At 36.9% G+C, this 24,290-nt stretch overlaps 1 protein-coding gene across 3 annotated transcripts in view; it reads right to left on the reverse strand.

Moving 5' to 3' along the window:
* Lrp1b (LDL receptor related protein 1B) overlaps window positions 1-24,290 on the reverse strand; it is a 1,970,757-nt gene that overhangs the window by 1,633,159 nt on the left and 313,308 nt on the right. For all 3 annotated transcript variants that reach the window (XM_029472167.1, XM_021181392.2, XM_029472172.1), the window contains exon 2: window positions 11,440-11,562. In XM_029472167.1, the coding sequence (XP_029328027.1) occupies window positions 11,440-11,562 (123 nt within the window). The remainder of the gene's footprint in view (window positions 1-11,439; window positions 11,563-24,290) is intronic.

The raw sequence follows: 24,290 nt of genomic DNA on the forward strand, positions 1-24,290 counted from the left end.
TATATATATATATATATATATATATATATATATATATATATATATATAGCTGTATACCTAATTCTAAAATGGCAGACTACCCAGCTTCAATTTTTGGATAACAAAGCTGCTCCAAAAGTGTTTCTATAAATTAATTATGTTACATAGAATGTAATTTCACTGCTCTTAAAATCTATAAAGATTCCTGCTCAAATAGATATACTTTTCTTCTTGAAAACACACACACACACTGGGATGGAGTTAGATGAGTTTCGATCTATTAATCATAATCATATACAGTGATTGTACATATATATGTATTTTTCAGAGAGTTTTTGCCAATGTACTGGAAATTTTCAATGATTATGTGTCATATCTTGTATATTTGTCTTGGAATACCATTTGGAATATCATGTAGAGTAACCTTAAGGTTCCTCATTAAATACAGAACGAGGTAAGGCTACATTCACAGAAATCAGAACCCTAACCTGAGAGATTCTATCAAGGTTGAAAAGATTAGATTACTTGTAACTTAAAGCTTTCACAACAGTAATGCTGTTTCATGCTTAGATAGACAGAACAACTAATGAAGATTTATATTGGATTTTGGCATGAAACTGGAAGGTCAGTGATAAAGTTTAAGAGAGAAAAGTGCAATTAGAAGAGTCTCATTCTTGCCTTGTCTTACACTCTCACACTCTAAATCTACAGATCACAAAATTGTATCTTGCAAACCCACCCTAAGACTTCAATCCTAAGACCCAAGTTTCCCTGTATGTGACTAACATTGAAATCAGGCATTCAAAGACTGATATTAAGGGAAAAGCAGACACACGAGGAAGCCCCAGTTTTATATAATTGGTGTCCCAATATAAAGAAGTAAGAACACAAGTACCTACTGAAGAGCATGGTCTTGTGTAGACACTAGACAGGATGGTCAGCTACAAACCAGATAAATGTCTCAGAAATATGTAAGACCTATCAGTTACTTGCATCTGTGAAGATACATTCCTCTTGCTTAAAAACATCTATCCTGGGTATTCTGAGAAGTGTGGATTCTTTGGTCCTTCTTAGAAGGGGGCACGAAATACTCATGGGAGGAAATATGGAGACAAAGAATGGAGAAGAGACTGAACAAAAGGTCATTCAGAGACTGCCCCACCTGGGGAAACATCCCATATATAGTCACCAAATGTGCACACTATTTTGAATGCCAAGAAGTACATGCTGACAGAAGCCTGATACAGCTGTCTCCTGAGAGACTTTACCAGAGCCTGACAAAAAAAGAGGTGGATTCTCTCAGCCAATCATTTGACTAAGCACCCCATCCCCAAAGGAGGAGTTGGAGAAGGGACTGAAGGAGCTGAGGAGGTTTGCAACCCCATAGGAAGAACAACAACATCAACCAACTAGACCCCCCCCCCCTAGAGCTTCCATGGACTAAAGCACCAACCAAAGAATATACATGGAGGGACCCATGGCTCCATTCACATATGTGGCAGAGTATAGCTTTGTCAGGTATCAATGGGAGAAGAAGCCCTTGGTCCTATGAAGGCCCAACGCCCCAGTGTAGGGGACTGCTAGGGCATAGAGGATAGATGCAAGAACCTTCCATCAGAGTCCCCAGTCTGACACCCATCATCGGTCATGTGTAATAGTACACAGAAACCCTATTGGTTCCTGCTGAACTCTTGAGTTACAGGACTGTGGGCACATAAACACATGTCATTGTAATCAGAGCTATGTGCTTTCTTACACAGCCATATAAAACTCCATTGAAAATTTCTTCAAAGTGATCAGAAGTCATATTTCTAATAAGGTGTATGAATTGTGTATGTCTAGAGAGATTCATTTTCTAGATTAAACTTCATATACAGACATTGATTTCTTATACATACTTTCATGAATATTAGGTATTATACTATTCTGCTATAGTAGTATTTGCATAGTTATAGGCAAATCTTCTGATTAGAATAAGTAGTTGAAATCTTCCTTCTGACTGCTACTAGATGACCTTCAACTTAATTTTCTAAAACGTCCATATGGTCTTATTTTGTATATCTAGAGAAAACGTATTTCAATGAACTAATTTACTAGTGTTTGTTGTGTATGAATGAGTAATGAAACATGCACATACCCAAACAGAGTATGCCTCTGAAGCTGTGAGTGTAGAAAGCTTGGTGAGTAGATTTCAGTGTAATACAGGGCTGGATAGAAGTTTTACCTACCCCATCCCACTGAGTCTAGACTTTTTTTTTTTTTTTTCTGTATAGACACCTCAGTTCTAGCTCTGCCTCATGTGAAACATTGAGTTCCATACCAAGTATTCAACCAGTTAATTCAACATCTCCAGAGACTGACTTCTCTTCCACTTTGCTTTAATCCTCTATGAAAACGAATGATGCCTTGTGTCACAGCAAGGCCACTGTAAATCCTGTCACACTTTCATACCAACTAGAAAAAAAAAGTCTCTTCCAAGAGAGTTTTGAGAAGAGTCACGAATACAGGATGTATATAATATATTGATGCCATATTACTGAACACCTATACATTATATGATGTTCAACTGTATGCCTGGATCAAAAAAAAATCCATTTTCATCATTATCAAATTTATCCTAAGCATCTTTTTTCCATATAAAATTTAAATATTACTATACTGCATGGTATATTATATGGAAGATATTTGGGATAACTTTATATAACAGTAATTCTTCCCAGAATCCTCCAGGAACAAACTTCTTTTTCAGATTAGAAATTCATATTTGAGCAAATGTAAGCTGAGGTCTATGGCGTCTGTCAGTGTCAATCGGTTTCATCCTCTGAGTAACAATCTCATAGACTCCTTTAAATCATGAGAATATTGAATTGTGCAAAGCGCAAAAGAACTGAACAGCTTCCTGCTCTGCAGAGATTTGGGGTCTCAATTCACTCTACTGACATACTTTACATATGTTAGCTCTCGTTTTTCTCAACTTCACTGAGATCAATTGGCATTTTCAAGGTTGTTGCTATGGATGCTAACTAGTCCTATGTGACTAGAAGGTAAACGCAAATTACCTACATTGTCAGAATTGTAATAAAGATGTTGTCATTTGTAGCCCATGCATGAAAAGCAACTTTAGCCATATTGACCCTCAGCAAATAGTTACTTGATGAATAGTTTTGTGTTTGATTAATTTTATTTCTTTATTATAAGAAATATACTTGGTGTTTTTAAATTTCTCAGTTAAATGAAAATGTACAGCACGTCAATTAATTCAAATACTTAATCATCTATTATGAACACATTTAGAAGAAAAAAATTGTAACATAATTTCCAGCTGCCCATGTAGAAAAAGCAATGTTTGTTTTTACTATGAAATTGCGTGCTACTCTTTTGATTAAGCAAATGTCCCACTCAGTATTTAATTTTAATCGATATAGATGATGGCGGATGACTGCAGAGTGTCAGCAGTGGACATTGTTTGCACAAGCTTGCAGGTTGAACTGTATGACTCCCTTTCTCTTTCACATTCAAGTGACCTTGTTTTAATCTAATTGGCTCTTTAAATCTAGGACAAATATATTCGAAGTTAGTGCAGTTTAGAGTCAAACATGGATTTTGCAGGAATCCACTTTCATTTACAGTGTGTTACAATGTAAAGCCCAGAGAAAGAGTCTGGATTCCTGCTTTGGTCTTATACCCAGGGCAGTGAGACCCTTGAATGACATCATGTCTGTGCATCATTTTATTATAATTTTTTCTGTTAATAATCTTGACATCATTACTTTTTTCAGGCTCTGGCTACAACAAAGTTATGAAAGAAATATTTAATATTAGTCATTACTCTTGTGGTAGCTATCAGAAGTGTTGGGAAATGTTTGTCTCATTTCCTCTTAGCTCCTGAGAACCGAGGAAGATTTGTGTCTAATGAGAGATTCTCCCCACTTACATATCTGACCCCTCAAAATTGAGGACAGGATAGTAGGATCCTGATTACAAAAGGTCTTCCCAGGTGAAGGAGAGAAACTGTGAACTGTGAACAGAATGAAATGTCATAACCTACATTAATTGATTCGGTGCTTCCCAGAGCAAACTCATTTTCACATGGCAATTTTTTTTTTTTTGGAAATAGTTTCGGCCATTTCCCAATCAGGAAAGCTAATGTTAAAATGTTTTTAAGAAAAAAATCAATTGCTTTGTGCTGAAAGGGCTCAATATGACCATTAGCAGGGTGATGGAAGCCCTTGCCCTACTGTCTAGACTCAGAGTTTGTGTCCCACTCTTAAGTGTGATGATGGAAGAGTTAGTGATTGGCAGGAGAGAACGGCATCATCATTAAAAATAACCTCTTAGCATACAACATCCTTTAGAGCATCGTTTAGCAAAACGTGTCATTTGAGAAGCACTTCTGAACGAAAGTCAAATGTAAATTTTATGCTCTGACTATAAAGAATAGAAGATCTTCTGGGAATAAATGTACTCACCCAGGAAAGGTAAGAAGCCTTCATTCCCAACCCCCAGTGCAGGATTAGTTGTGGGTAAGTGGTGGATTCACTAAGTTTCCAGGAAGTCTCCTCGCTCTGCTTCAGTTTTGTCCCTGCAGAGCCCGCCAAGGCTTGTGTTTACAGTACATCATCCTTTAAGCCGAAGAGATTTTAGCAGCCGAGTCTCTGGAAAGCATGTGTTTTATTCTACCCTTTTCTTCCCACACAGATGAACTGTCATTCTTGTAGTTTCAGTTCGAGCTAAAGACAGTTACCCCTTTGTATTCTGGGATCAGCCATGGTGGATCAGGGGGCCCAAGAGCAGCAACAGTGAGTGAAAGGTGTGCTTTTGGGTCATTTCTACACTGAATGTGCCTTATGAGATGGAGGACACCCAGTTCTGTCACCTCTGCCTCCAATCAACCTTTCTTAGAGTCACAGAAACACTTTCAGAGACACTGCTATCTCATAGTGGTGCAGTGTGAGGAGAAATCTCAGCCTTTCCTGGTCCCCACGGCGCTAGGCAAACGAACCAACATTAGACAGGCCCCTTTAATTCACAATGCTTTCTCACCTTCCCATCACCCCTCCATATCAGCTCTTTAGTGGGTGTTTTTTATTATTAAAGAGGGGTCAATGCTTTTGGCCTTTCTACTGCTAAGGAGAGGAGCCTCCGAATAAAATGAACAAAACAGAAAGAATTGAAAGAGACATAAACTGTCCTCTTGGGTCTCATCTGCTTTCCCTTTAATCTGTAAGATCATTTCTGCTTCTCTACCTAACGAAAAGCTTAGCTCTGAGGCTCCCATAGATGAGCTCATTCCAAAGTGACCTCTAAATCAGGATTACTTAGGAACAAGGACCACACTTTTATCCCCACTAATGTTCCTGTAGCCTACTTTCTGTGCCTATTCTACCATACATTTTAAAGGGCAGTATCTGTTTGCTAATAGCTTCGCACACGAATTTCAATTTATTTCTCTGACATGTATCAGAGAAAGAAAGTTGAAAGAAAATTATCAAAAGGATTACCACAGGGGGAAAGTCCATGTATGAATATAAGTGTCCCACTATCTTAAAAATATTTAGATCTCACAACAACAGAAACACAATTGAGAAGATGGTCACTTCATGCAGAGTCACATCTAACTCAATGACTTAGAGACATTTCCATTTTTGTAGAAATGTTTCTGTTCCTCAGACCCAGGAGCCTTTTTATTTTTATCACATTGTTCCATTAGATAAGATCATTCCTGAAACTTCTAGAAAGAGCTGTGTTGAGATGACCTTCCATGATCTTCAAGCGATAATTCACTTTAAAGTTAGGTGGCCTGAGGGGTCTTCTTAGGAACTGAATCTTTCTTCACCTCAGTATTTTTGGGGAAAACAGGCATTTTCAAAGAAACACAAGGGGCGAGGGGGCTACAAAACAGACCAGAAGCTCAGTGTTATTACTTTCACTAAACAAGATGACAAGGTCAGCACTGCCCAACTGTAGCATTAGTTAGTGATATTTTACACTCATATACTTTTTGCACTGATATGCATTATGTTTGACTCCAGACAAATAGTCGGCATAATGAGTGTTTGAGCAATAACTACAAAAAGTTACCTGCTCTAGAAATATCTCTCCATCAAAGTTTTCCTATTATATCAGCATCATCAGTCTAGTTATAATAACTGTTTCAACTCAACTCAGACGACTTTATATAATAGGCCTCTTTCTGGACAAATCCTTATATATGAAGCTGATTTTCCAAATAGGCTTTCAGTAAATATGAAAGTCTTTCAGATGGGGAAGTATGGTTCTACCAAAATCTTACAAGGGAAAATGCTCCACAGTGTTCTTAGAACCTGGAACACAGATGAGATGGAGGGTTCAGAAGACCCCTCGCTACTTGTGAAGCAGCTAGAATTATTTCTAGAATGTATAAAGTGGAAAGTGGGTGTAGAATAGCAAAGGTATTTTATCAATAACTGGGTTTTTTGAGCTTTGGCTTTGACTGAAATTCAAACACAGTACACACCCTCTCACATACAGAGGGTGGACAAGAAGGCACAGCAAAGGTCATTATGACATATGCCACCCTTTTCTACCCAACATCATTCCTTTCCTTTTTCCTTTCTCCTCTATGATATTTAGTGTTGTCAACTTAACAGAATCTAGAAGGAACTGGGAGTTGAGACTGTGGACATGATTGTGGGGATTGTCTTTTAAATATCTTTACGTATATGAGTATTTTGCTTGTATGTGTGCCTTTGTACCATGAGGGTATCATGGTCACAAAGACCAAAGGACAGTGTCAGATATTTTGGAATCACATTTAATATTTGTGTAGATTGTGTGTTACTATTATGTGTCTGCTAATAATTGAACCTGTGTCCCTTTCAAGAGCATCAAGATTGACCACAAATTAATTTTACCAACAGTGTCTGTGTGTGTGTGGGGGTATTATCTTGATTAGGTTGCTTGAGAGGGAAAGATCTATGAACAGTGGGTGGCATCTTTTGGTGCCTGATATCCTTGACAACAAGGAAGGAGATAAGGAATTTTGTCTGAGGATTTTGTCATAGCAAGGGTAAAAAGGACCTTAGACAATTATCTTTATTTCACATTTCATCTTGAAAATAGCCTTTGCTGAGAATATTTGTTGGCTATGCCTCACAGATTCAGTTCAGGCACTGAAGTTCTAAGCAGAAACCTATTGTGTTTAATTCCAATAGAAACCCTTCTTCGTTTCGACAGAATGAGTGAGCAGGCATTTGCTTGTTTGCTACCCCTTTTTTCTCCTTTGTGTCTGAAATGGAACTGTCTGCTAGAGAAGATGGAGCAGCCAGCCTGCAAATATAAGACGGACAGCCACAAGCCAAGCATGGCAGAACACAAAGATCATGGAACCCAGTTCATCCTGGAGCGATTACGTTAATTTTAATTTGTCCACGGTTGTCCATCATTGTATATTTTTATTTTACTAGAGAAAAGGAAGTTGCTATATAAAGGAATCTGTATGTGCTGAGATGCAGACCTCACCAACAGCTTTGTACATATAGAAGGCATGCAGAAACCATGCCATGCTATTTCAGGCTTGAGTCACAAGGTCATACACAGGTCTATGCAATAGTCATTGGATGCGTGGGTGTGAGTCACTCCCATACCACTCCATACCTAGGCACAACCAGAGCTGCATGAACAACTGCATACCTGATATGCTCCAGCCATCATACTGCAACTCTGATAGGGCACATTCTAACTTGCTAGCCCAATCTGACCTGTGACCTACTTTATCCTTCTTTGTGTATTTTTTACTTTTGATTTTTAAATATATATTAAAAGCTGGCAGAGAGTTTAAAAAATCCAAACAAACACACAAACATTAAAAAGGACAACACACAATGGATACCTAATGAGACTCTGAAAGATAAACCAACAACTACTGCAGTCTGTTACATAAACGCCTTGCTTACCCTATACAGGACCAAAACAAACTTAATGCCCATATTGTTACATATATCTAGGCTGCAAGATCTACATTTGGAACGTCCATTTTTGTGCTCCACTGTGTTGCTCACTAAAATGTATGCTCCATGATCAAAGAACTTTTAAAATGTCTTTCTGAGGGTTAATAAGGCAGTAGGAAGGAAGGGCAAATAGCCCAGTTAAGACCTCCCAGGCTGAATGAAGAAGATAATTTAAGCATAATAAGTGTAGATCTGTCCAGGATGGTCTAGTAGGCCATCACTGGGAAGAGAGGCCCCTAGGTCTTGCAAACTTTATATGCCCCAGTACAGGGGAACACCAGGGCCAAGAAGTGGGAGTGGGTGGGTAGGGGGGCAGGGCTGGGGGAGGGTATAGGGAACTTTTGGGATAGCATTTGAAATGCAAATAAAGAAAATATCTAATAAAATTTAAAAAAAAATAAGTGTAGATCCCTAGAAAGTATTACATACAAACTGGAATTGATTGTTAGAAAGGAATAATCATTAAGCATTGAGTAGAACCAATCTGGAAGGACTTAAGCCATGAATACCTCAGAAGAAAGTGCCTTCTTAAAAGCCTTCCTTTCCACAGATGGGATCACTTTTGTATTTCAACTTTGTCATATTTACTTTCACCTTAGATGCATACTGCAACCAACGTGAATAGTGAATAGAAAGCGGTGAATATAAATGAGTATTTTTCTGAATTTCCATTTTCCTGATCACAGGTGCTAAAGTTGGTTCCCATCATTGTCTAGACACTTGATGACAGATTTCAAATAACATGCAGAGAGAATTTTACCTCCATGTTGAAGCATTCTTTAACATATCCAACATAAATGTTAAAAAAATGTTTAAAATTACCAAATATTAGATAACTATTTCCACTGTGAAGTTCTCCAGTTGACAAACTAAACTCATGTAAACTTTCTATGTCAGTGGTTAATAGTGGAATGTAAGTCCTACCAGAGGAATATGATAAAAATAGTCCCAAAGAAACCAAGGAGAGGAGGAGAGTATGGGCACACTTAAATTCAGACCCCTTTACTTCTTGATTTCATTTAATGTTGTTTCCTCCATATACTTGTTTTTCCTATATCATTTCAGTCACCTGAGGCTGTAGGGCAGCTTCTCCTTCATCCCAAGAAGATCTGATTTTTATTTTTCACTTTAGAGCATCCATCTTTCAGGATAAATTCTAGATTGAATCACTCATTCTTCTTTTTGCTAAGGCTAGGTAGATTTGGGGAACTAAATATATTGCACAATATATTTTCATTTAATATTTTGTGAACAATGTATTTGGTTACCTAATCAAAAAATGATAGCATATCTCCATTCACACACATAAGAAAATTAGAATAGCTAAATATCAACCTTTAAGAATTTCCATTTGGAGTGTTTATCTGTCAAATCAAATGTTCACAGTCATGTAATTATAACACCGTAAAAATATTTTATGGACAGCAGGCATAAGTCACAGGATTTTCACAACACGCACTGTGAAGCTCTGTGCTACTTGAGAAGATCTAGGTGAAAAAATCTAAATAGCAAATGTATGATTTTTCATGAGTTTCTTTTATTTTTCTTCCCCAAACTTGTCAGTATTTTACTGAGATCACTTATTGATATAGTTACATTGTGTCAGGACACCATGCACTTTCTGCATACGAAATCCTATTGCATACCCCAACTTCCACACCATATCCTAGTCACAGAATTTGTGAGAGGATTAAGACAGAAGATGAGTCTACCAGTAAACTCAACACAGGCTTTTGTTCTGAACCACTATGGAATTCCTTCCTTGTAGAGAAGAGCATAAGAATTCTAGGTGGAATCTGAGTAAACAAGGTCTAAATTGTAAAGCCAGTTATATTTTGAAACATTGCCCCATTACTAATAGAGACAAAACCTTAATCCTTACTGTTTTTCCACATGATCTGAACATCTACACATATGTGCACAGTATTGACATTTTCTTCCTTTATATACAATTTAATTAAGAGATAATTCATATAGTACATAAACTCATTTAAATTATACAGTTTCAAGATTGTAAATACACCGAAAGCTATAGAGCCATCATCAAAGTCTTTAAACCATTTTTACCACGCCTTCAAAGACCTCATATATATTAACTTTCCTCATTTCTGAATCACTTCAGTATAGGCTTGTCTATTCAGGGTCTTTCAATGAATGGTTAAATGTGCAGTCGTTAATGGCGAGTGTGTTCTTATTTGAGCAATATTTCTAAAGCTATATGTTTTGTAGCATGAGTGAGTAATTTCTTCTTTGCTACTGGCATGTACTATATTTTTGAGGACTAGCAATACATTTTTACTAATTATAACATTCTTAATTTTTGACTCTATCACACCCAGAACCTGCTCTATATTCTATAAAAATCTCAATAGAGAATTTAATAATTATATGTAAAATTTGTGAAAACTATAAATTTATTAAGTAACTGCAACCTCTCTTTGTGGAAGATGGGTTTAAAATAAGATGAGCAACTTGAATACACACATTCAAGTTCACCCATGCTGAAAAACTTTAATAGGACTTGCAATCATAAAGAATATTAATGAGCACTGATTTCATTTTAATGCCAAGATTTTAATAACTAATGCATCAGTTCTATCTGCAAAACGAGGAAACACATAGATAAAAGCATAAAAGGAAACCAATAAAGATTATCACCATAATATGTATCAACATAAGTGATGGATTATTTTCTTTGACTTTACTGAACTGTGTGATTATCTTGGGGACACTATTGGTAAGCTGGCAGATCTGGTCACAGAGGACCACAGGCAATGCTGCTACTGTAGAAAGAGTAATATCAAAATCAGTGCCTCATTCCCATACTAAAATTCAGGTGAGCATTTATGAAAGTATGGTCATTCAGTCATGCTCACACAATTATTCACACTTTAGTTACTGTGGTATGACAAGTGTTCCTCAGGGGACTTAATGTAACTCTATTCCAACTGGGATTAGAACCCACAGACACCAAAGGAACCTACATCTCATCTTACGAAGGTTAAGACCCTCACTAGGAAGGCTCTAAAGAAATTATGTTCTGCAATTGTGAATTTCTAATGGTTAATATAAGTGATATGTAAGGTATGGGTTGATTTGCTTAATGGTCCTTCTACATGAGGCTTTATCTCAAAACCTGTGCAAGTCAAAATGGAGGAAAGACCCTGTGTTGCTATGCTGTATTTCTCATTCAGTTCAAATAAATTTCCTACTATCAGCCCAAATTGCAGTGTAAGCAGTAACCTTGCATTCTTTCCCCTTTATAAGTTACTTCATACTCTACAACTGCACTTCACTCTCCCCTTCACACACCCACTTTAAAGAAATCAGAAACAAAAGGCTTCCCATTTCTCTGGTAATGTTTAAAAAGAAATAAAAATAGCATCAACTAGAAGTGCAGTGATCCGTGAAAGCAATTGACATTTGGTTTCACATGGAGGCAAATCCAAAGGCAAAGAGCTTTTCTACTCACAGGTATCTAAAGACTCATCTGACTGGTCAGGGCAGTCAGGGTCTCCATCGCACAGCCAACTCTGGGAGACACAAGTCACATGGTCATGGCAAAGAAATTCGCCAGGGTCACACAAATGCTGATCTGAAAAAGAAAATGTTTTGATATCAAATGTGAATGGTCTGAACGAGAACAGGAAAACTTACAGCAGAATAAGAACTCATACACTGCATAAGATAAGAGCATCACCAGGACATTGTCAGTACAGCAGCAACTCTAGCACAAATGTTCCCCTAAAATTTAGGTGTTTGGCTCAAGCACACAGCTTTGGCAGGCTTGACTCCATTGGAGATTCCCACAGTCTTTTCTGAAAAGAATTAGGAATTTTGTTTGTGTTTATGACTACAGGATTTGTCACATCAAATATGATGTATAAATGTTTCAGCTAGTGAGCTTGGGAGGCTCTGTTCCATCAAGGCAGAAGATACTGAGTGGAAATTTCAGCTCCATCACTGATCTGAACAGAGAAAAGGTTGGTGGTCTGTTAATATTGTAATTAAACTTCATTCTTTTTAAGCATCTATCCTGATGTGACACAACATGAAACTATGAATGAGATATTTGTATTATAGAACTACCATTCTGTTTTTAAATGTGATTGCCAACCAGGCAGCCTCTGTTACAGCAAAACTTCCTTCCAGCTTATTTTGACATGAGTTTTGGAGTAGTTTATAAACAAATACAAATGTTATTTTTCTTGTCATGTTTTTAGTATTGGGTGTTGCCAATCTTTGCTAAACATTTAGTAAATTTGGTGAAGACTGATTTTTCTTGATATCTGTACTCCTTACTTATAGTTCCACCTGAAAAAAATTCCCTGCTTTAACATGCATGAATTAGTTGATGGCTCCTGAATGTGAGTGATAAAGTGACACAGTTAGATAGCACAGATTCATCTCAATCTCCTTTTGTTCCTTAGCAATATGCAAGCTACTGACTTCCCTTACACTCTGTGTTACATTAGATTTAATGAGCTATCCTGGGTTTTTTTTCTTATCATAATTTTTTATTTTCCTGGTTTCCTATAACAAACAACAATTGCAGACAGTTATAAACCTATAACATTCATGAACAAATGTTAAAATTTAACTTTTTCCATTCTCACACTGTTAATAGAATTTAAGAACTAACATTATATTCTGTCATGTTTACCAAAGAGTACTTGTCTTACTACCCTCATATCGGTTTTTTTGTTGTTGTTGTTGTTGCTTTTTTTTTTGTCATTGCTGTTGTAAATTTTACTTGAACACATCATTTTTGGCCATAATTTTTATGCTATAGGATTATAAATATAAAATCCATTCTCTTCCTGAACGGTTCTGATGGCACACTTGTGTACTCATATAAAATTTTTTATTGATGAGTAAAGGGGGAAAGATGTAATCAAGTGTGCAGATATCTGAGAGTGAACAACCAATAGACTAGGAGTAGAAGAGGAACTGTCCTAGGGTTTGTATTCCAGCAATGAAATACCATGACCAAAAAGCAACTTGGAAAGAAAATGGTTTATTTGTATTATACGTTTGCATTGTAGTCTATCATAGAGGGAAGCCAGGACAGAAACTCAAACATAGAAGGAACCTAAAGGCAGGAACTGATGCAGAGACCATGAATGAGTCTTGCTAACTGGCTTGTTATTCATGGCTTGCTCAGCCTCCTTTCTTATAGAACTCTGGACCATCAAATGAGGGATAAGCCCACTTTTAATAGGCTGGGCCCTTCTCCATCAATCACTAAGAAAATATGCTACAGGCTTGCCTAAACTTCAATATTTTGGAGGCATTTTCTCAATTGAAGTTCCCTTGCCTCAGATGAATTTAGCTTGTGTCAAGTTGGTATAAAAGTAGCCAACACCAGAACCTAATGTCTAAAATACCATGTGTTTGATCTAAGTGTCTTACTCTACTCAAACATACAGGCAGGCAGCCAGAAAGAAAGAAAGATAGAACCCCCTCTACACATACACATACACACACACACACACACACACACACACACACACACACACACACACACACACACACAGAGTGACAGAGACAGAGAGAGACAGAGAGAGACAGAGAGAGACAGAGAGAGACAGGGAGAGATTGAACTATAAGATTTAAGCATTTACATAAAAGAAGGTATTTATTCAGAACTGTAGTGGATACACATTAAATGATATTCAAGTTAGATTTGTACTTTTTCACTCAAATATGGTATTTGTAAATATGTTCACATGTTGTGGAGGTAAGACTTAATTTTGACTTCAGGCAGTCACAGACCATTCAGAGTTCGTTTAGGAAAAAAATAGAGGATCAATTTCTAAACAGTATGCTTAAATATAAAGGAAAAATGTGATTTATGATAAAATAATTTAAATATGAATAACTGAAAATTTCTAAGAAAGGCTAAACAATATTACAGTGGGTCAAAATTATTAACCCTGTTTACTCAATATAATCCATAATGGATGGTTTGCAGGTCGGTAATTGCTCTATTAGGTTCAGATGAAAAAAGTATTTCTCTTCCTTTCTTCTTCGCAAACTGCAAACAATTGTTCTAAGGTTGAAGATAAAAGCATTGGACCTGGCAAAAGTCTTTAAATACTTGTATATAGCCTATGACTAACTCAACACAATAACTTTTTGTTATGAGTATAAAGAAGTATGCAGGAGCATGAAAAACTGTTTCTGTCACTGGAACAGAGCATCTCTGAATTGATCAGAGGATGTGCTGGGTCATCCTGGTTCCTGTGGAGAGGACTTTAAAGCCACAGGAAGCACCAAATAAAGATTAATCAGAGACATGTCGTGTAGCTTTCTGTTCAGAGACTCTTGAAATTGTCTACAGAAGAATCCAGGACAATGTATCTAAAGTGTAATGGGAACATATGCAAATATTCTGCTAGAAGTCATAAGTATGAGAATGTATTAACTATTTCACATGCTTTACATGATTTCATGTATATAAACTTGGAAATTGATGATTTGATCATGTCCTTGTTTTCTTTTCCTCTTTTTCTCTTTTTTTATGTCTTTATTTCTTGCTTATTTGTTTTTCAAAGCAGAGGTTTTGTTTAGTTCTTTTTATTCCCCTCACTTTGCAGATACTCACTTAATACACAAAGCTGGCCTCAAACTCAGAGATCTGCCTGCCCTGCCTTCCAATTGCTGTAATTAAAGGTGTAAAACGCCAGACCTAGTTGTATGGATGTTGTCTTAAAATCAAGGTAGGTCGTAGAGTTAGAGAAAATAGAAAGTGCCTACATTCAAAGAAGCCTGTCTTTCTAAGAGAGTAAAATCAATAAAAATGCAAACATGCTTCAAAAGCATTTCTGTCTCTGCCCGAATTTGTTTCCTACAGTTGCAATAAAACAGCAACCACAACCAACTAGTGTAGGAAAGGGTTTACTTGGCATACAGGTTGCTGTCCATTAGTGAGAGAAGCCAGGGAAGAAATCAAGTCCAGAAGATAAGAACTGAAGCAGAGTCCACTGAAGAACACTGCTTACCTTGTGTCCAGGTTGATCTATATCATATTCACTTACTAAAATGTCTATGTCTATCTGCCTAGGGAGGACTCTTACCACAGTAGGTTGGACCCCACTGAGTCAAATAGCCATTAAGAAAATGCTCCAACAGACAAGCTCACAGGCAAATCTGATGTCATCAATTCTCCAATTGAGGTTTCTTCTTCACAGATGACTCAAGATTCCCACCAACTTGACAGATGAAACAATGTCAGACTTCATGCATTAACTTATTCTGTTCATTGAGGTCAAATGACAACAAAGACTATACAAACAACTAAAACCCAGAAATGCCTGCCATTATGCAGGGTCAATTATTATTTTGTGCATATATAGAACAAATCAGAGAGAAATGAGATAATTGTATCTATGAGGTATAACTTCTTTTTTTTATTGGAAATTTTCTTTATTTACATTTCAAATGATATCGCCTTTCCTGGTTGAGGTATAACTTCTTAAGAAAACAGTAAAAATATAGAGATGAGTATCTGGTTTGGAGAATCTGTTTTTTTAAAAAAAACTTTTTTATAACTACATATGCTTATATTTATGTTTTTTATGTATTCACTTTACATCCCCCTCACTGTCTCTAAAGATCACCCCTCCCATGAGTCTTTCCACATCCCTCTTCTGCTTCTCCTTTGAGTGGGTGGAGGGGCCCTGAGTATTCCCCCGCCCCTGACACATCAAGTCTTTGTGGGGCAAGGAGCATCCTCTTCCACTGAAACCAGACAAGGAAGTCCAGGTAGAAAAACATATCCCATGGACAGGCAACAGCTTTCAGGATAGCCCTTGCTCCAGTTTTTCAGGACGCACATAAACACCAAGCAGCATATATGTCGCATATATGTGAAGTTGCCAAGGTCCAGCCTGTGTATGCTCTTTGGCTGGTGGTTCAGTCTCTAAGAGCCTCAAGTATCCAGGTTATGATGGTAAGGAGGATATCACAGGAGTGTGACCAGATGAGACTAGAAACTTTTAAAAATTGAATTTGACAATTTGTCTTTCGAATAAAAGACAATGGGTTAAAGATCTTAGTCTAAGAAAAAGGTAATAAATAAACTGAAGGAATAATGAGATCAGAATGATGAAGAAAGAGATAAAATAGGAAGAAACAACATGGAATTGTATGGATTGTGGAGGAGACATGAAGCCTGTGTATTTTACCTGAGATAATTGAGGCCAGGGAAGAAGTTGGAGCAGAATGTTGGGCTATAACCCAGATTTTCTAAGGCATATCTGGCTGTTCGCATGAAAATGAGCTGCGCACAATGAAAGGAAATATAGAATATAAGGAAGATCAGAGAGGTGCTTGAATGGATGCAAACACTGATGGAACCAAATTGAAACATATTTTATGAAAATGGACCACCATGTCCATTTTCTCATTAAGTGTCAGGATTTTAAATTTGAAAGTATGAATCAAACATATTATACTATATATATATATATATATATATATATATATATATATATATGACATCAAAGAATGAATAAACACAAAGAATGAATATACATAAATGGTAGAATATTTAAGTCTAAATTTCAGATGAAATTTCAAAATTTGAAACCTCACAAACTGTAACTGCAGAAAGTTGGAAGTAGCTCCAGGAGGAGATAGATGTGAGATGAAGTGAGGAAGGACTAGATTTTTTAATAATAGTATCTGAGATTCAAAAAGGAGGCTCTGAGGCAGAAGAGCCTCCTTTGATCTGCAAAAGTACCCAGTGATATGGATGTGCACACATGCACATGACTGCACACACTCGCACATAATTACGAAGATAAAAACAATACCTTTATATTGGTATATTTTGGTGGGCAGTTTTATTTCTTTAGGAAATGTCATTTAAATGTTTACTATGGTTCATCAGTTTGTTTTTCAATCATGAATTTCAACACCAGTTATATAAGCACTGAACACAATCTTAAGATTTCTTTTTTAGTATTTTGAAGCAAATATTTTCTGAGAGGCCATACAAGAAGCTGAACAAGTCAAACACTCAACCAATGGAAAGGAGCTGGGGACCCCTTTTGTTGAATTAGGGGAAGGCTGGAAGAAACAGTAAGAAGGTGACTCCATAGGAAGACCAACAGTCTCAACTAATATGGATTCCTGAGTCCTCTCAGACACTGAGCCACCAACCAGGCAGCATACATTAGCTGATATGAAGCTCCTGAAATATATACAGCAGAGGACTGCCTGGTCTGTTCTCACTGAGAGAAGATGCACCTAACCCTTGAGGGCTTTGAGACCTTAGGGAGTGGGGAGGCTTGTTGAGGTTGGGGTGGGGACATCCTCTTGGAGATGGGTGTGAAGGAATGGGATGAGGAACTGTGAAATGGCAGACCAGGAGGAAGATAACATCTGGACTACATTAAAAAAAAAGATTACAAATAAATTTAAAAAAATATACATATTCTGATTTCAGATTTATCTATCTACTTAGCTATCTTTTTATTTATTCATCCATTCATTTACATCCCAAATGCTGCCCCATTTCTGATCATCTGTCACAGAGTTCCTCCCACCATCCCCATTTTCTCTGAGAGGGTACCGACATATTCCCCATCCGGGTGCATCAAGTCACTGCAGGGTTTGATGCAGCCTCTTTCACTGGTACCACACCAGACTTGGCAACCCTCTGCTACAAATGTGCCAGGGACTTCAGACCAGACCGTGTATGCTCTTTGGTTGATGGCTCCGACTCTAGGAGCATCCAGAAGTTCAGGTTAATTGTTACTGTTGGTCAAATCGTAGAAATTCAAGTAAAATGGGCCCGCAGCTTGCTGAATTTAGAGTCATTGTGTTAGTATGATCTTAGTATGGTAATGTTTGTGCTTATATGAAAACATTTTAATAACTTTATCATAATTTATACTTTTAACCATCAATGATAGAGATCATTTTTATATATTTATTGCCAGAATAGTTAATTTGTATGTTCTTATCAGATGAAAGCAATAATAGAGATCTTTTAAAAATGTGGGGACTATCAGTTCAAATACCAAAACTATTATCTATTAATTCAATTGGATTCATTGAGTATCCTTCTACATCCTTGCCTACATTCACCATATTAATGTGCAATAATCTTATGTCACTACCCTTACTATTAATGTTTTACATTAATGAGAGCTTTTATTCCTAACAAGGTATAATAGTGAAATTTGGAGTCAATAGAAGTTACAAACACTGATAGTAAATTTTATAAACTAAGGCATAGAGAAGGGATGCATATGCACTCAGTGACTAATGAGCCAGAGAAACAGAAAAGTATGTATAACAAGAGTAAGTATCTTAATGATCAAACACAACACTTGAACCACAAAGTGTTAGGCTAGTGCTATGACATCCAAACTCAGTTAAAATCAACTCATTCTGTTTATATCTCAATGGTGATTTAAATATGAAGTGGTTAACAGCATTCATATGAATAACACACATTCATCATTTCTAAAGGGAAACATGCCTTTATCTCCTTTGTCTCTTGTTGATGCTGATTATCAGAAGAGAACTCATATAAAGACTTAAATGCATCCTGAGCTTTTGAGGTATTCATGTAAAGTTAAAGGAATCACTCTAGTTATTGAGATTTCAGAAGCACCTTGATCTCTTTCCTTATTTTATGCCAGAAAAATGTACACATGAAAGAAGGACAGTGTCCTCAGATGGGCATATGAATTATTTCCATGCTTAGAGGGCTTCTTTCTGTTTTACTTTTTTTGAATTTCATTCTGAATTTACTTTAAAGTATATGTGTGTCTAAGCTTGCATCAATGTATGTGTACCACATTCATGGATGAGCACTTGGAGCCCAGTAGAGAGCAATGTATCCCTCTGGAACTATACTTACAGGCAGTCATGGGCTGCAATCTTTGTGCTAAGAACTGAACCTGCCTCCTCTGCTGGAGTCCCTAAAACTATCTCTCTGGTCCCTTGGAGTTTCTTTTTTAATACTTTCTTCTACTGTCATTTGAATACTCACTATACATTTTGGCAGTGATGGTGGTTTTTAAGATAGTCTCACATAGCCCAGAGGTTGACCTCTAAGTCCCAAAGTATCCAAGGATGAATGTGAAATTCTTTTCTTTTTCTTTCCAGTTTCCTATTTCTGGGCATCATAGGCTTACAATTTTTCTATTTTCCCTGTGGTTTTGTTTATAAGGAGTGCCCTTTCCCATATTAAATATACTAGATCGCTGATGTATAATGCTTAACTGGGAGCATGCTTTCTTACATGCCATGTATGCTCCAGTCTTCAAAAATTACATGCACAGCAGCAAGGCAGCTCAGCCAGCAAGGGAGCTTGACACCAAGAGCTCAATTGCAGGACACACATGACATTCCTTTTTTTTTTTTTTTTTCCTTCATTTTTGTAAAACAGGATCCCAGTATGGAACTTACTAGAAATATCATCTGGTTTCAAGTCTGTGGCTATCTTCCCTCTGCCTCTTAACACCTACTTTATAGGAACATCTTCTGTGTACTCTTTTGTTCTCACTTCCCTATAACACTTTCATGTACATATCTAAAGCTCTAGTTTTGCATATGATCTGTGTGGCAACACTTGTGTAATGAGTTCTCAACTCCAGCTTATTTTGACTTCCTATCCTTATTCTTCAGAAGTGGCTAAGGAGTATCTTCAGCTTTGGCTTCATTCAGCACCACTGACAATTCCCAAGAAATATGACAGCCTGCATTTCACCTAATCATAAGATAACTACGGTGGGTACATTCAATGGAATGCATTTCATACAGTACATAACAATTGTAAGATCTTGTTAATGAAGACAAATTGGTGAAACTGGAGAACATTATGCTAATTGAAATAAAATAGACATTGCAAAAAACCACAATGCAAATATTACTTCTGTGTGGAATCTATAAACGTTGGCTCCATAAAAATTGAAAATAGAACAGTGTTTACCAGAAGGTACAAAATGAGATAGGGAGAAGAATTAGCCAAGATGTACAATTTTATAGTTGGAAGGAAGAAATATGTTCTAATATTTTGATCTCAGTAGGGTAAATATAGTTAGTAGCAATGCATTACATTGCTATAGGAAAAGACTAAAAATGATGTCCATATAAGAAATGCTAAAAACTTGGGGAAATAAGTATGACTATTCTCTAATTTTATAACTTTTAGTGTACATGTGTTTTACAATGTCACCTTATAGTCCATAGTGCAAAAATCATGTGACGTTCAACTTTTTACAAGGAAGACACCAATGTAAACTATAAACACTTCTTATGTTTTTACAGTATAGCATTTTGCAAGACAAGGAAAAACAAAAGCTGAAACAGAACCAGTGCTGAATTTTACATTTGGAGTGATGGAGACCTTTATTTAAGTGCTAAAATAAAACTACATTCTCTCACTATCATAATAAAATACACTAATGACTGAACACTATACAGTATAAAATTAAAACATCCATGAAAACTAAAAAACAAATGTGTAAGGAAGTTGGCATTTTCCACTAGGGTCTCATGTGACTACTGAGCAAAAATAATTTAAAGAAATACATTGAAGATTGCCTGGAGGGCTCTGTTTTCTTGTCTTTGAATCATCTTTTTTGTAAGAATATTATAACTATGAATGTGAAATAAATTGTAATTCAACATTTTAAATTGTGTTGAATCTTAGGTATTTTGAAGAACATACAGGAGACAGATACATTTAAAAAAATGGTTTGTAATTTTGTTTCTCTCAGGAAAACAAATAGTTGCCTAAAGTCAATTCTAAACACCATGTAGTTATAATGCAGGTTATTGTTTGTCTTTGCTTAATCCACCTTGAAAACTACCTATGTGGGAATTAGAGGAGCTCTGAATACTGAAGAATGTCTGTGTTTCAATAGCAGGATATGAGTTGTGAGATTGAATAAGCAATTCTGTTTGTCACATAGAAAGCTTGGGATAATCAAGTAGTACAATTATAGTGCTGACGAATGTGCATGGACCAACAGAAAATATCTATAAATGTTCATAAACTTCGAAACTGGTTTATGACTATGCACAGAGCCAAGTCATTCTAGAAGCTAGAAGGAATAGACACAAATCAATTAAGAAGGGAACTTCAAATGTGACCCCCCACAGTTGACTGATTAATAATGGTACTCACTCCTAAAAAACTCACATCCGGGTTCCTATGCCACACAAACCACTCACTTCACATAGCAAAAGGATCATTGAAAGCATAATAAAAATTCAGCTTTTAGGGAGGAAGTTTATTCTGCAGATTTAGAAAGGTGACACATCATCATGAAGTATCTTACAATAGATAGAAAAGGAAAGGATCTTTAACACCAGCTCAAACTTGAAGTCTGAAGAAGTAGGCAACAAGGTCCCTAGAAGCTAGAAATAACAAAGACACTGTTGACTGTTTCTTCAAAAGGACTCGATCTGGGGACATCAGCATTTATATATCAAGTCACCAGAACCATAAAACTGCCTGGCACTTAGACACCGTTTGTGGTAATTTGCTATGAAACAACAACCAAGCCTCCAACAGGCTCCTGTCCCACATCATATCAAAACACAGAAAAAGTAACCTAGAAAATTAGCAGAAAACAAGTAAACTGCTAGCAATTTTACCAGAAATGTAGGGTGTTTTTCCCTCTCCTAGGTCATTTCTCTAGTTTAAACACTAAGATAAATGCCCTTGCTTCCATTTCATGTCAAATGTCAGTTAAAATACAATGCACAGGATAAAGGGTTTCAAAAATGACTTTCTTAGATGCACATTTCAGAAAATATATGAAAAGCATCAGAATATTCTAATAAGCATCATCTCCAAGAGATTGGAAAGGGTGTTTGTGTGTGTGTGTGTGTGCGTGTATGCTTGTACATGTGTGGTGTGTGTGTGTACACATGTTGGTGATTTTAATATTGTAGATGAGAATATATAAAATTCTGAAAATGTCCATGATGAAAAATGAGTTTCCTATAATTATTACAAATTTCTCAAGAATTTCTTGCCTTATTAGGCACCAAGTCGTTTTGGAGCTGCAAATGGCAATTCATTCATGCTCACACAAACATCTTACATATAACTAAAACAAAACAGAAAGCTTAGGAAATTATGCTAGTATCCTGTCTGCAAACATAACAGAGTATCACTAATAGTGTCAGGGATGGTTCTCAAGTTGGGCCAGTCATTTGTTGGTCATTCTCTTTGTCTCTGATCCATCTTTGTCCCTGCAAATCTTGTAGGCAGAACACATTTTGGGTAGAAAGTTTTGTGGGTGGGATGCTGTTCTTATCCCTCCACTGGTAATCCCACCTGGCTATGGGAGGTGTCACTTCAGGGTCTGTAACCCTCACTGCTAGTAGTCTCACCCAGAGAAACCTCCATAGTTCTTTGGAACCTCTCCCTGTCCCATGTGTCTGGCATGTTCTATAGATTCCCACCCTCCTGCCCACTGCATTTTTCATTCTTTCTCAACTGCTCCCCCTACACATGATTTTCCCAACACTATCCCATTCCTTTCCTCATTCTCTCTCCCACCCAGACCCCTCCCTTCATCCACCTTTGATATCCATCTTATTTTCCCTTCTGAAAATGATTAAAGCATCTTCCCTTGGGCGCTCCTTCCTATTTGGTTTCTTTGCCTCTGTGGATTGTAGTGTAGTTTTTCTGTACTTTATAGCTAATATTCACTTAAAGTGAAAACATATCATCCAGCAGCCAATGAAAAGAGACGCAGAGGTCCACAGTCAAACATTAGATGAAGCGCTCTGGGATTCTTGAGAAAGATTTGGGACAAGGATTGAGGGACCTGAAAGGGATAGGGATGCCACAGAAAGACCAACAGGGTCTACTAACCTAAAACTTTGGGGCTCTCAGAGACTGAACCGCACCAAAAAGCATACATGGGCTGGACCTAAGCTCTGCACATATCTATAGCAGAAAGCAGCTTGGTCTTTGAGCGGACCCACTAACTACTGGAGTGTGGCTGCTCCTGACTATGTTGCTTGTGTGTGGATCAATTCCATTTCCCCTCACTTGGTCCCCTTGTTTTGCCTCAGTGGGATATTAGCCTAGTCCTGTAGTGGCTTGAGTGCCAGAGGGGGCATGAGAAGGGCAGAGGGAATGGGGGAAGCAGCTGTGTGAGAGGGTGACTCGGAAGAGAAGGGTGCTGATATTGGGATGTAAAGTGAATAAATAAATTAATAGAAAAAAAAAAAGTAAGTGAAGGAAACACATTATTCCTGGAAGAGGCTTTGCTCCTTTGTCATTTCAGTCTCAAGGATCACAAGGAAATTACTGTGTAAACAATCCAATTTAATATTTTCTTTTTCAAATAGTAGTTGGAAATTTTTCTTTTGCCATTTAAAAAGCAGGTAGGATTCTTTGCTTCTTTTTTTTTTCCAAAACAGAAAATCACACATCACACACACACACACACACACACACACACACACACACACACACACACACACACACGAATGTGCACAGGCACATGCATGCTCACAACTAAAATTTCTGAAGTCTTTTTAGTATGAGGCCCAGGATTCAGGAATTCAATTACATAAAACCACCACTTCACCATGATTGACTCCCATTCTTACCACTGAATTTGTGCTTTACAGTTCTGTGTCCTCTGAAATTTCAGTAAAAACACAGCTTTCTAACCGTCCTGTCTCAAATACACAGTAAGTGAAACAAATAGGCAGAGTTACTTTTGTACAGTGAGAAGGAAGGGTACATTTCTGATATGTCTCCTTGGAAAATATAAAAGAAAATCCTAAATTATTGGTGTTTCTTTGCAAGCTCTATTCACTAAATCCTATGTGATCTTTATCCTGTCTCCTAGGAGGTACCAAAATTTACATGCTTTTTCTAATCTCTGCCTCACTGAGAAGTGAAGCAGATGGCTAAGCCCTTTCAGGAACCATGCAATGTCTTCTACCCATTAACTTTAACTACTACACTATTACTTATCAAAAATTCTTATTTTGATATTAAAGTGCATTTGTACATTGTACACATATCTTTAAGGTTCTAAACATATTTATTATTTAATATATATTGTGGGGTTTTTTTGCATATAACTTTTGTTGACTCACTAGAAAAGAAGGCTAACTATGAATATTTACATTAATGTGAAACAGGTTCAATTACCGGTTTGTGCATTCTTGGAAGACTACCAGATTGGAACAGCTCACACAGTAAGGAGCTGGCTGACAGCAAGGGAAAGACATACAGGATATTGCTGATTACTGCCAATTTTTATCATTTTGGAAAATCCTTATTAGTGAGAGGGCAGGGAGGTAGATCATGGGCATTTA

Source organism: Mus caroli, chromosome 2 (assembly GCF_900094665.2).
Source record: "Mus caroli chromosome 2, CAROLI_EIJ_v1.1, whole genome shotgun sequence".
NCBI lineage: Eukaryota > Metazoa > Chordata > Mammalia > Rodentia > Muridae > Mus > Mus caroli.